The sequence below is a fragment of the Miscanthus floridulus genome, chromosome 9, assembly GCF_019320115.1.
Source record: "Miscanthus floridulus cultivar M001 chromosome 9, ASM1932011v1, whole genome shotgun sequence".
NCBI lineage: Eukaryota > Viridiplantae > Streptophyta > Magnoliopsida > Poales > Poaceae > Miscanthus > Miscanthus floridulus.
This window is the reverse complement of record NC_089588.1, coordinates 77734111-77747266: the sequence shown is the minus strand read 5'-3', so window position 1 is coordinate 77747266 and position 13156 is coordinate 77734111. Positions and strand designations below refer to the sequence as shown.

Below are 13156 nucleotides of genomic sequence, written 5' to 3'. Positions count from 1 at the left end.
AGTTCATCCAAGACATCATGCACCGCTTCGGCATGCCCAATCGAATCATCACAGATTTGGGTTCTCCCTTCACAGCTATAGAATTCCAAAGTTGGGCGCAAGATTGCGGCTTTAGCATAGATTACGCATCAGTCGCACATCCAGAGGCCAACGGACAGGTAGAACGGGCTAATGGATTCATACTAGCCGGATTAAAACCAAGATTGTATGAAGAACTAGTGGACTATGGATCCAAATGGATTAAAGAATTACCCAAAGTAGTATGGGGGCTACGAACTCAAATAAGCAGAGCCACCGAGTACTCACCTTTCTTCCTGGTTTACGGATCGGAAGTCATACTACCTGCCGACTTGATCTGGACGTCACCAAAGATAGAACAATATGACGAAGGAGAAGCAGAACACACCCGAAGATTAGAACTCGACAGTACAGAAGAAGCCAGAGTAAACGCTACCCTTCAATCAGCAAGATACCTCCAAGATTTAAGACGCCACTACAACAAGAACACCCAGCCTCGATCACTACAAATCGGAGACCTAGTACTAAGAAGAATATAAAAAACTGACGGACGCCATAAACTACTCAGTCCATGGAAAGGTCCTTTTATTGTCACAAAAGTCATCGGACCAGGCTCGTACAAGTTGATGACTGAAGATGAAAAATAAGTCAACAATACATGGCACATCAGTCAACTAAGAAGATTCTACGTATGAAAACAACTCAAGGAAGAATATATATACAAGCCACAAGGGACCAACGTTTATGATCAATAAAGATGGTGTTCCTCGACAACATATGTATTGCTATGACTTTCATTCATGATCAATAAAGATGGTGTCGACAACATGTCCTATTATGGCTTTCTCTGAGTTGTTTCAACTAAAAAGCAACATGGCTAATAATATGCTTGAGCATACCGGCCGAGAGCAAAAGAGCTGAAAAGATGCTTGAGCCCACCGATGAGGGTAGCTAACATGCTAACACCCAAACCAAAAAGCAACATGGCTAATAATATGCCTGAGCATTCTGGCCAAGAGCAAAAGAGCTGAAAAGATGCTTGAGCCCACCGATGAGGGTAGCTAACAAGCTAACACCCAAACCAAAAAGCAACATGGCTAATAATATGCCTGAGCATTCCGGCCGAGAGCAAAAGAGCTAAAAAGATGCTTGAGCCCGTCAATGAGGGTAGCTAACAAGCTAACACCTGAACCAAAAAGCAAAATGGCTAATAATATGCCTAAGCATACCGGCTAAGAGCAAAATAGCTGAAAAGATGCTTGAGCCCACCGATGAGGGTAGCTAACAAGCTAACACCCGCTAGTCCAAAGTCTCTTTAGTACTAACAAGATCAAGAAAGATTGTTAAGACAACGATCCACATATACCGAGTTGTTTACATGGCACAAACGAAAGCCAGACAAGCACTCGACAAATTAAGAAAGGTTGTCAGCACAACGATCTATACATACCGAGTTGTTTACATGGCGTAGACAAAAGCCAGACAAGCACTCGACAAATCAAGAAAGTTTGTCAAGACAACGATCTATACATACCGAGTTGTTTACATGGCGCAGACGAAAGCTAGACAAGCACTCGACAAATCAAGAAGTTTGTCAAGACAACGATCCACACATACCGAGTTGTTTACAAGGCGCAGACGAAAGCCAGACAAGCAGAAAAAATTCTAATCAGTTGGACAACTCATTCAAAGAATAAACAAGGCATCCAGGCAAAGAAGACATCGACAAAAAATCTTCATTCAAAAAGACGTGTAATATCCTATTACAGAGGCTGGAGTACAAAGGTCAACAACATCAAGCATTGTCATCAGGAGAAGAAATATCAATATTAAGATTATCCACAATCCTCCTGGCTAAATCTTTGACCTCAGGCTCCACCTTTTCAATGGCATCCAGATATTCTTGACTCTCGACTTCCTCTGAAATCTTGGACAAAGGGACCTCTGGAGCAAGAACCCGGACCTGGGTAAGAACATTCCTGGTACATAGTTGGGCGCACCGCTTCACGAACTCCTGGAAACGGGTCGGAACTTGGGGAATAAACTAAGACCAAGATTGACCATCATCTGCTGGAGTCCGAAGAAGACCGGCTATTGACTGAAATGACTTCCACAAAGTATTCCAGTTCTCAGTAGCCGCCGCCAACTTGCCAGTCAAGTCTTCAATAGTTTTTTGGACCTGCACAAGATCCCAGTCAGCTCCACACCTAATCAATTTGGCAAGCGTGAGTTCTTCTTCAGCACGAGTAATTACCTCAGCCCTGTTGTGACTATTGCGAACAAGCGTCTTCATTTCCTCAACACCTTCCAAGAGCTTCTACTTTTCAACTCGGAGAGCTAGACCAGACAACAAAAAACAAGTCAGCAGAAAGGAAAACTTGAATACAAAGGGAAACAAAAAGAACCCGCAATACCATTGCACTCCTTCTTCATGACCTCCAAATTCTTCATGGCCTTCGAATTCTTCAAGGCCTCCTGGACAGCAGCATCCCTCTGCTTTTCTGCCTCAACAACCCAGGCATGGAGAGCCTTTTCCTCCTCTTGGTGCGTTTGATGCTCAGTATCCATCTCAGCCTGACAGAGATCAAGCTCTGTTTTTAAGGCACTCACCTCAGAAGACAACTTCTTCTCGGTTTTCGACGAGAGAAAGAAGCCGGTATGATCCCGAGAGAAGGACTGAACAAAAAGAGAGAGAGAAAAAAGACATAAGAACAGAAGAAAGATGAACATCCAAGGAAAGAACTTCAGAAAACTTACCTGGAGTTTTTCCCCAAAAGAAGTCGCAAATGTCACAAAGCTTCCCCAGGCAGTGGTCAGCTCGGACAACCGATGAGTGGCATCAAATTGTTGCACCACATCATCAGTAGCAAGAGGAGCAGAGGAAGAAGTTGGCCGATGCAAAAAAGGCAAGACCAAGGCCATGTCCTGGGAAGCCCCGGCTACCTCCCTAGATGGATCCACCCCCATGGCCACGGTCACCTCTGGAGCCAGCAAGTCAGCAGCAGCAGCATCACCAGAGAACCCTGTCTCCCTCGCAGCCACCTCGCCAACCGTATGTTTCGAGTCCTGAGGCTCAGAACACGGGGGCGCACCAGAGGACTGGCAAGAAGCTGACTGAGGGTTAAAGGGAGGCGAAGGTCTACAAGATGATAAGGTAACTCAATAAGAATACGAATCAGAAAGAGGAAAACAGAAACAAAGAAAACGAAGATTCACTCACTCAGCTATATTCTTCTTCATAAGACCCCAAGACTAACAGAAGACCTTCGGGGAGGAACTATGGCAACAAAAATATCGCCACCACCCTGCGGCAGGAGTGGCGTGGTCAGTACCGGAGCACCAGAAGAACTCGAGCTCAACGACCACTTACTACAGGAGAACAAGGCCAAAGTCAGAACATAAAGAAATGTTCAACAACAGAAAAATAAGGAAACAACTCACCGACGCGTGACAAGGGGTGCATCATCAGCCTCGTCTTCCTTAGTCTCCAACAAGGCCACCATAGCGCCATCTGAAAAAGGAGAAAAGTACTTGGTCAAAGGCACAAACAAACAACAAAAAGACAAAACATATTAATATGCTCACCTAGGAGCACGCTACCTATAACTGGAGTACCGGGACGAGTACCCGACGGCCGTGACTTCTTGGAAGTAGGCAAACTATAAGAAGAACAATCCGCTCGCCCTCTCTTTACGACACTACGAGGAGCTCGAGGAACTGGATGAGGAACATATTCTACATATACGTCAAGAACCATGGAAGAAACACCAGGAACCATCATGGAGGTGTGAAACTTACTGGTTGAAGATGCCCCAGCAAGATTCTCCCCAGTATCCGCAGTGGTAGGGCAATCATCAAGGGGAATCAGATTAACAAAGTTACGCCCCAATTCCTATAAAAGAGTAAAACAACCAAACAAGAAAGAATAAGCAAAAGTGGAGACAACAAAAGAAATACAAAAAGTACCCGCATAAGGAAAAACAACTCACAGCAGGAGGAGGGTTGTTAGCACAATACTCAACGACAGCGTGCGGGATGACGCTCACTCCTTTCAACATCTTCTGAAGGCGCTCGAGCACCTCCTCATTAGTCAACTCAAGGGCAGGGACCATACGAGAAGGATCCTCCACCCCAGAGTACTCAAAACCAAAATTTTCTCTCTCCTTCAGAGGCTGAACACGGAGGCGAAGAAAACTAGAAATGATACCGAAGCCAGTCAAGCCTTGCTGTTTCAGAGTACATATCCTCTCAAGAAACGGCTTGATCGCCTGGAGCTCAACCATCGTCAGGGAATTCTTTTCCCATCGGTCGTTAACCATGGGGCCAGAACAAGAATGAACAGCAAGAGGAGGAATCATGGTGGCGAAATAAAACCACTCGGAACGCCAATCCCTCACTGAATCAACTAAGTCATAATCAAAGAATTTACTCTTAAGACCCTGACGAAACTGAATCCCACAGCCACCAAGGACATGAGTGTCATCACGGCGGGGTTGCGGCTTCAGACGGAAGAAGAAACGAAAGAGAGAAAGAGAAGGAGGAATTCCAAGGAAAGATTCACAAAGATGAACAAAAACAGAAAGATGGAGGACATCATTGGGAGTAAGATGGTTCAAGCTAATCCCAAAATAATTGAGAAATCAATGAAGAAAAGCAGAAGCAGGAAGACAGAGTCCAGCACGGATAAAAGAGACAAAAAGGACAATCTCATCAGAACCTGGAGTTGGGACCCGATGCTGTCCTGGAGCTTTCCAATTAGCAAACTCCTTGCTCTGGAGCAGACCATCGCTCACAAGCTCGCGCAACTGGTCCTCAGTCGTAGTCGGAGCCGGCCAGATCTTCTGAGCAGCCCTCATGGTCATGAACTCTTGATTTTCAATCACAAAAAGTGATGCCTCCTCATTGACAAAAGTTGCCTAGGACTTACTCGCTGACTTCTTCCTACCCATATACTAGCAAAAGCAATAAGGCACTAAGAATCAAGGAGGCTTAGACGGCGGCGCTCAGATGACGGCGGCAACGACGGCGGCGGAGTCTTGAAGACTAGGGTTTCAAGGCAAAGGCAGGGTAGCAAAGAAAAGGAGGAGAAAGGCCTTTAAATAGATTTTACAGCAGTAAAATGTGGCCCACAAGGCCCATTTAAGCAATGCATGAGAATACAACGGTCCACAACTGACACAGCTGAAATGACGGACAACACACTTCCACACAACGGTACAGTTCAACGGGCAGATTTCAGACTTATACATCCAGCACCACGGCAGAAGTTATCATATTTGCTACAAAAAGAACTCATCAACCATGAAGCAACAAAGGGTTACCCCACAAGGAACACAAAGAACCCAGTACTTATAGAAAGAACTCGGAAATCTCATAAATAACCAGGAAAATACAGCAGGAAAAAGTATGATAACTCATAAGACAAGACTCTTTTTCATTACAAATGGCTTCAAAGATTACAAGATTACACATATTACAAGACCCAATGAACTCGGTACTACGACAAGCAAGGTAGCAAAAAGGAACCTGGACACAACTAGGCTCTAGAATGACTATGTGTTCCAAATTGCTACTCGGTAGAACAAACAGCACTCGGCTGCACTATTTTCTTCAAAGGACGAATGCAGTGCATCCAAGACGGAAATTAGCAGCATGGCAGGACAACATGGACCAGGAGAGGCCTGCAGGCATCTGTCTACCCAAGACCGACGTGATGTAGGATCAGGTGTTGATCTGCACCGGACAGTCGCAGGGCAGACAAGGAGTACTAGCCAAGAACTACCGGATAAAGGAACGAAGCCCACATCACAAGACTTTCTCCAACTACCGCCACGTACCTCTTGGTACATTGCTGCTACGGGATTAGTCTACCTCTAATCCATATCACAAGACTTTCTCCAGCTACGACAAGATATACAAGAACTACAAAATACGCCTGGGGGCTGCTCTACTTCGCAAACTATCATATTCATGACTACAGAGACTTCAGAACAAGCAACAAAATGCTCGATGAATCAAAACAACACTCCAGGAGGGTATTTATAGACCAAAGAAGCGGTGCACATGGACCAGGAGCACCAATGGAACAAACCTAATAAAGGACATAGTGAAAAGACAGAACTCAATAATGGAGGACCCAGGCGTGAAGGAACAGTACTCAAGTACGAGCATATTTGGAAAAATATACCAACACTGTACAACTCGAGAACGAACAACATTTACACTCAACCACCACCATACAACTACAACTGACAAACAACAGACTACCAGAGAATATGCCAAGACTCTCCATCCGAGTTCTTTTTTAATAAAAGAACCCGGATATATGCTCGGGGGCTGCAACAGGAAAAATTCTCAGTTCTTTGAACAACTCAGATTCAAAACCCTCCAACTCTTTGTTCCAAATAGCAAGAGGCTCGGGGGCTACACTCAGTGAGTGCACTTTTTTCTTCAAAAAAACGCACATCACTCAGAAGACTTCTTCAAGACAACAATTTTCAAACAACAAAGATCCAAGACCCTCCAACTTTTTGTTCCAAATAGCAAGAGGCTCGGGGGCTACACTCAGTGAGTGCACTTTTTTCTTCGAAAAAGCGCATGTCACCAAGAAGACTTCTCCAAGATAGACCACTCCAAGACTTCAAGATAAAAGAACCCGAACCGAGCTATATCCGAGTTCTTTTTCAAAAAGAACCCGGGTACATGCTCGGGAGGCCTTCGACGAAGAATCAAAGCAATTTCAAGATAAGACCCTCCCGCTCCTTGTTCCAAAAAGCAGGAGGCTCGGGGGCTACACCCAAATGAGAATACTTTTTAAAAAAAAGTACACATTACATGAAGATCTCATGAAGCGCTACACGGTTTCGCTCAAGAAAGCACTCAGACGACGCTTGTTCCTACTTGGCAAGACCTGTAGAAACAAGACGAGGCTTCCAGAGCTCAACCATGAAGTGCTCGGGGGCTTGTCGGTGCGGGACCCACAGGATACCCCGCAGGAAAGGGAGAAGATCTAGTCTAACTAGGATTCTTCCCATATAATCTTACTAGTAGTATTATTCTGTAATCCTACTAGGAACCCTCGTTGTAAACCGACTAGGACTCTGGCCTCCTGACTATATGAAGGAGGGCAGGGCTCCTTAGATCGGGACTTTTTCTAGACTTTTACACAATCAATCCAACGCAAAGGCTAACGCCGACTGGACGTAGGGCTATTACTCGATCACGGTCGAGGGCCCAAACCAGGATAAATCGACCGTCTCTTACGTTAAACGTCGAGTTCTGCATACGCTGAAGCCCGAACATACTGCCCCAGGTACCCCGTGGCAGGCTATCGGTGGTGAAACATCGACATGAAGAAAGAGAAGGGAAAAAAAGAAAAGAAAAAGAGGCAGGGGTACGAAGGACATTTTACCGCTCTTCTCTCTGCTCCAAACCGGAAAATGAATATTTGGTTCGGTGTCCACTGTCAAATTTGTAAAGAATCAGAGTGTCTACCAGCAAATCGCTAAATTTTGCATGTCCAGTAACAAAGAGGAGTCACTTTAGATGTCTTGTAGCAAATTTTGCCAACAATAAAATAGGGAGCCAAATCCATAATAAAGCGGAAGTCATTGTAGGCATCTACTTTGCAGCCAACAATCAGCACGTTCGCTGGTTGGTTTTAGCCAGGGCTTATCAGTAATGGTACAGTGTTTTTCTTTCACAACAAATCAGTTGTACAAGCCAGCGCAAGCGGTTTATCGAACCAACGAACTGGCTGAATATAGATGAGGACTGCTAGCAGCATAATGATGGCAACAATTAGGAACAGGAGAACAGCCCCGAACACAAATACGCCGGTGATGAAAACATCGTGGCGAGAAAGGCCATCAACACGTAGCTTGACTGAGTCGAGTTGCTCCTTGATGTCTTGCAGCTCACTCTGTGTACCTGGATCTGAGACAGGGACGGAGCTTTGCTGTGCAGCGCTATGGCTAGCGGCAGTAGGTTCATTGACTCCAGTTGCCAGATGCCTTTAGCGTGGAGATACTTCTCGTAGTCAGATTGGATATAGTAGCTGGGGCATCAAGACGGGTTTCATTTGCAATATGTTGGCACTTGTTAATGGTCGCATGAATGTGCAATGTTGAGCTGCATTCACCAGTTAACAGAGTGGACTTCCACTTAGGGTGTGTTTAGTTCGCGAAATGAAAATTTTTGATGTCTGGATACTAATAAAAAAAACTAATTACATAGCTCGCCTGGAAACTGCGAGACAAATTTATTAATCCTAATTAATCCATCATTAGTGCATATTAGTTACTGTAGCACTTATGGCTAATCATGGGCTAATTAGTCTTAAAACATTCATCTCGCGATTTCCAACCAAATTGTGTAATTAATTTTTTTTGGCTATTTTTAATACTTCATTCATGTGCCGCAAGATTCGATGCGATAGATTAGGGTGAAATTTTTTAGGAACTAAACCAGGCCTTAATTGTTGAAAAATGACTACATTCAGAGTAGGTGAGTGCCCGATAGTACAAAGGTCTCCAGAAGAATAATTGATAGAAGTAAGCACTAAATTATAAAAAAACTCAAACAGCACCAGAATAGAAAATGCATGTGTGGTGGCAGGTACAAATGAAAATATGAGGAAAAAAACAAAGAGTCATGAGATGTAGAGTGGTAATACCAATGGGATGTGAATTTTGCATTAGTGGATGACTGGTAGCTGAAGCCATTCACATATGGTTCCATGATGTGTTGTAATACATTAATGAACTTCAGAGCCTCAGTACCAACAGCAGAACTTATTTGCCTTTGAAAATCTGCTGCAGCAACAAATAGAGAACCAGCAGCCTATCAAAAACATTGTGTTAAACACAGGTAAGAATGGTAACAACAAATTTAGTGTGCAAAGATGTACAAATAGAAATCATAAAGCTGATAGGTTGTGTTTAAAAGAACAAACAACCTCAGGTGATCTTAAGTATGCGTGTCATCATAACAGAAGCCTCCCACAAAGCAAGCATGCAGGAATTATTATTTGAATAGCCAGTGTTCGACATCTGGGAAGTAGCCCGGTGATAGCAGATTCCATTAGCAGGACGCAGCTGTGTAAGGACGGGGGAAGAAAATTAAGTTTGGCCTGTATTAACAAATGATGAATTTGTATCGAAAGGTGCTAGATAATCTAGGGTGGCAAGAGGAGTATAGACGGACCTTGGTCCTCCGAGAATCAAACATATCACATCCATTGGAGGAGAAAGATGAATCAGCATGCAGCTATCATGGACCTGATCCAGTCAGACTTGAAACAATGAATACGTGTGAATATGTTATGTTCCATCGATAGTAGTGTGCAGGAGACCTTCAAACCCGATAGACCGAACCAGATGGACCTTTTCTGGGCCGAATTTTGAAATAATCTCATGGATAAGCCTTATTGAGCAACGAGATGAAATATTTGGGCATTCCTGCGGGTACGAAGGACAATTAACAGATGTGGACTACAGGCTGATTAAGCCCCCAACGGGCAATATCGCCATGTTTAGTTAGTCCAAAACTCGTGAAAAATACACTATGCAAAAAGAAGATTCTCGGTCACATCAAACTTGCAGTACATACATGAAGTACTAAATATAGACAAAATCAAAAACTAATTGCACAGTTTGGTTGTACTTTGCGAGACGAACGTTTTGAGCCTAATTAGTCAACGGTTGGACAATTATTACCAAATACAAACGAAATACTACAGTGTCGCTACAAGAATTTTGCCACTCCAAAGTTTGGAAACTAAACATGGCCTATATACGGTATTATGAAATACAAATTGGGGGTGCACTACACAAGTATCGAAAAAATAAGGAAGAAAAGGGGTAACGAACCTCGAAAGGGTGATCCAAGGTACCATCAACGGACATAATAGGATGGCAGTCTCCTCGATTCGGCTCCTAAAGAAAACGGAATGAAAGCAAATTGATACGAGATGGATATAGAAACTGAAATCGATCAACTATGTACACTACTACAGAAGTTAACTGTAGGGGCAGCTCTAGAGCCTCTGTAGGGGCGGCTGCGCCAGCCGCCCTTCCCAGGGGTTCCTACAGAGGGTGCCTCTGTAGGTATGGTTTCCTGACACTACTACACAAACTTTACTGAAGGCGGGCATTTTCGGTTTTTCGCGGCGGGCAAAGCCGTCCGTCGCGGCCTAGAGGCCACGGTAAATCGTGGCTTAACCGCGGCGGGCGGCCTTGCCCGCCGCGGTTAATCGATTTACCGCTCCACGGTAAATCGATTTACCGTGGCGGGCGTCTTAAGATGTCCGCCGCGGAAAATAGGGTATTTACCATGGCGGACGTCTTAAGATGTTCGCCACGGTAAATCGATTTACCGTGGCGGGCATCCTAAAATGTCCGCCACGGAAAATAGGGTATTTACCGTGGCGGACATCTTAAGACGTCCGCCACGGTAAATCGATTTACCGTGGCGGGCAAAAATGCCCGCCGTGGTAAATAAAAAAATGCCTGCCTAGGTAAACCGTGGCATTTACCGTGACGGGCAAAAATAGGTGCCCGCCTCGGTGGCCTCCGGCGGGGGTGTCGCGCAAAATCATTTGTGTAGTAGTGTGACTGCCCCTGCAGTGCCCTCTGTAGGGGCGACTGGTGTTTTCAGCCGCCCCTACAGTTCCCTCTGTAGGGGTGGCTGGTAATATCAGCCACCCCTGTAGTGGACTTCTGTAAGGGCGGCTGTATCACCAGCCGCCCCTATTGTGTGTATTTGTAAGGGCGGTTCAATCAAGAACCGCCCCTATAGTGGATTTTCTAGCAAAAAAATTCAAATTCAAATCTAACCATATATATATATAATTCAAATTCGAATCTGACCGCCACAAATATACATATATACATCCACAAATACAAGACCATTATTTAGAACATCATCACAAGTCATAATTCACAAAAGTCCATCATTACAACATAGTCCATTATGAAGTCCATAATTATAACATAGTCCATTAAGAAATCCACAAGTCCACATGCAAAACAAAATCCAAACCGTTCCAAAGTCTGATCCAAACCATACCATAAGTCCACATTGTCATCAATGGCCTAGGGCTAGCCTATCAGTCTCACGAAGGTGTTGGTATAGAGGATTACTACCTAAGTCAGAAAGAAGATGATGGTAAGTGCCTTTATGGTACACAATCTGGTCCATTATAAAGTTGCAAAGGTCGTCGACCATCTCTAAGAGCTCGTCATCCTTGTATGGGTTCCTTCTCGTGTCTTTATCTTTCTCCAACTACAAGAGAACAAGTTTAGGTTTACTATATCACAACATATGCGAACTTTTCATACTACGAGCGAAGAGGTTCAAACTTACCAGATTGGAGTTTCTGTTGTAGCCACCGATGATACTCATCATAATACATGTGTAGTATCCGCAATGTAGACTCCCAGGCTTCTGCTTGGGGCACTGTGTGTTTTGCATATGAAGATGTTAAGTAATGCTATTGACAGACACGTAATATATGGAGTACCAAAGTAAATGACACTTACCGCACATAAAGTTTTGACATACAACTTTTTCTTCCTATTTGGATGATGCCTCCCCTTATGTTCCTGGACATAGTGCCTGAATACCCTATTCCAATGGTTTTAGCAAATGCATCTTGTTAGTATCCCACATTGAACCTTACAAGTATGTATACAAACATAGTAGCTAAAATGAGGATTGTCGATATGTATACGTCTTGACAATCGCTATGAAGTCTTTGTATGTCTCGACTGGAAAATCCGCTGAATCAAAGACCCATGCCATGCTATGTGAGAGCCAGACGCCTATGCAAATCCAATGATCGCTGCATGAATTTAGTCATAGAAGGAACACATAAGCTCTTTTGCATCAAACAAAGTATATTGAACAAAGCTAAGTATACAGTCGAACTTACTTGAAGTAGTATGGTATCCATATAGTATCGTGTTGTTGGAGATTTTTAAAACATAGGGCAATGTATGCCGCAACCTTGAGGGACTCTTCCAATATTTTCTTGTTCCTGATGTCCTCTTTCTCCTTAAGTGTCTTTCCAACTCTTAGTTCTTTGCAATCTAGTTTCCACTCTTTAGGGTAATTAAAATTTGTTGATGCCATAGGTGAAGGGTCTATATACCCGTGTTTCAGAGCTGGCCTCTTTCTCACAAAGTCCACTTGCATTCTACAAATCACGGCGCGGGTTAGTTACAACAAAATCAAAAGATTACATTCATATCATATCGAGAGGGCAAGGACTTACAGGCACCACATGCGAATTAGATTCATTTCTATTCGTCCGAGGTGGAAGCATGCCTGGATATCCTTAAACTCAATGGCAATTTGCCCACCTGGGGCTCCAAATGTGCCGGTAGGGATCCAGGCTTGTAAGATTTCTAGTTCTGTTATCTGAGCACGCAAGTACCAATCGTGGAACTTTCTCATTCCACGTGGCAAGCACTGTATGACTCGGTTTGGTAGGAAGTTCTTGCCTTTTTCATATTTATCCGGGCAATAATTTGACCATTTGAGGTTATCAACAGCTGGATACTTGTTAAACCCTTTGTGCAGTTTGCTAGTGGTGCCCTCCTCAGAAGCTGGTGCTCTGAATTCTTTTACTTGGTTCTTAGGCTTGAATTGGTCATGGGCCATCCACTTGTGCACCGACAAGACGTCATTAATGCCCACATACGATGGCCATATCTTGATTGGGATTTTGTTTTGAGCTTCCCATTCGGGCACGTCCTTGTCAACTTGTGCATCACCTGTTCTAGGGGCCACATGTTCTTCATGTATCGGCTGTTCACGAGGCAATTGCTGTTCATGAGACACTTGTTGTTCATGTATCGGCTGCGCTTGTTGAGAAGGATGTTGCATCTCATCATGCCTTTGCTCGGTATGAGCTGGAGAAGGACGTGGAATGTTATCATGCCCATGCTCGGTACGAGGTGGAGAAGTCTCTAGCGTGTGGTGGTCATGGTCATGGGCCGGTGAGTATACCTCCCCGTCCTCAACGGGTTGCTTCAGAGGATGAACTTCTGTTGGAGTTGGAGAAGACTCGGTCAATACAATGTTCCGTCTGTGCCAGAGGATGAACTGGTTCATGATGTCTCCGAGTAACATGAGC

General features: G+C 44.2%; 1 protein-coding gene across 1 annotated transcript; it reads right to left on the bottom strand.

The window, feature by feature from the left end:
* Nucleotides 1-11019: 11019 nt before the first annotated feature.
* LOC136482810 (uncharacterized) lies at nt 11020-12313 on the bottom strand. The gene is made up of 5 exons (XM_066480003.1): nt 11951-12313; nt 11750-11860; nt 11559-11643; nt 11383-11475; nt 11020-11301 (listed from the first exon to the last, which is right to left on the bottom strand). The coding sequence occupies exons 1-5, from the start codon at nt 12211-12213 to the stop codon at nt 11104-11106; spliced, it is 750 nt and encodes a 249-aa protein (XP_066336100.1). The 5' UTR covers nt 12214-12313; the 3' UTR covers nt 11020-11103.
* Between the last annotated feature and the right edge of the window lie 843 nt (nt 12314-13156).

Excerpts from the sequence above, each read along its gene's own strand:
- LOC136482810 (XM_066480003.1), bottom strand. The coding sequence starts at position 12,213 with ATGCAAGTGGACTTTGTGAGAAAGAGGCCAGCTCTGAAACACGGGTAT. Across the intron at positions 11,644-11,749 it reads TTCATAGCGATTGTCAAGAC|GGTATTCAGGCACTATGTCC; the intron begins GTATACATATCG and ends CCATTGGAATAG. Across the intron at positions 11,302-11,382 it reads ACAACAGAAACTCCAATCTG|TTGGAGAAAGATAAAGACAC; the intron begins GTAAGTTTGAAC and ends GTTCTCTTGTAG.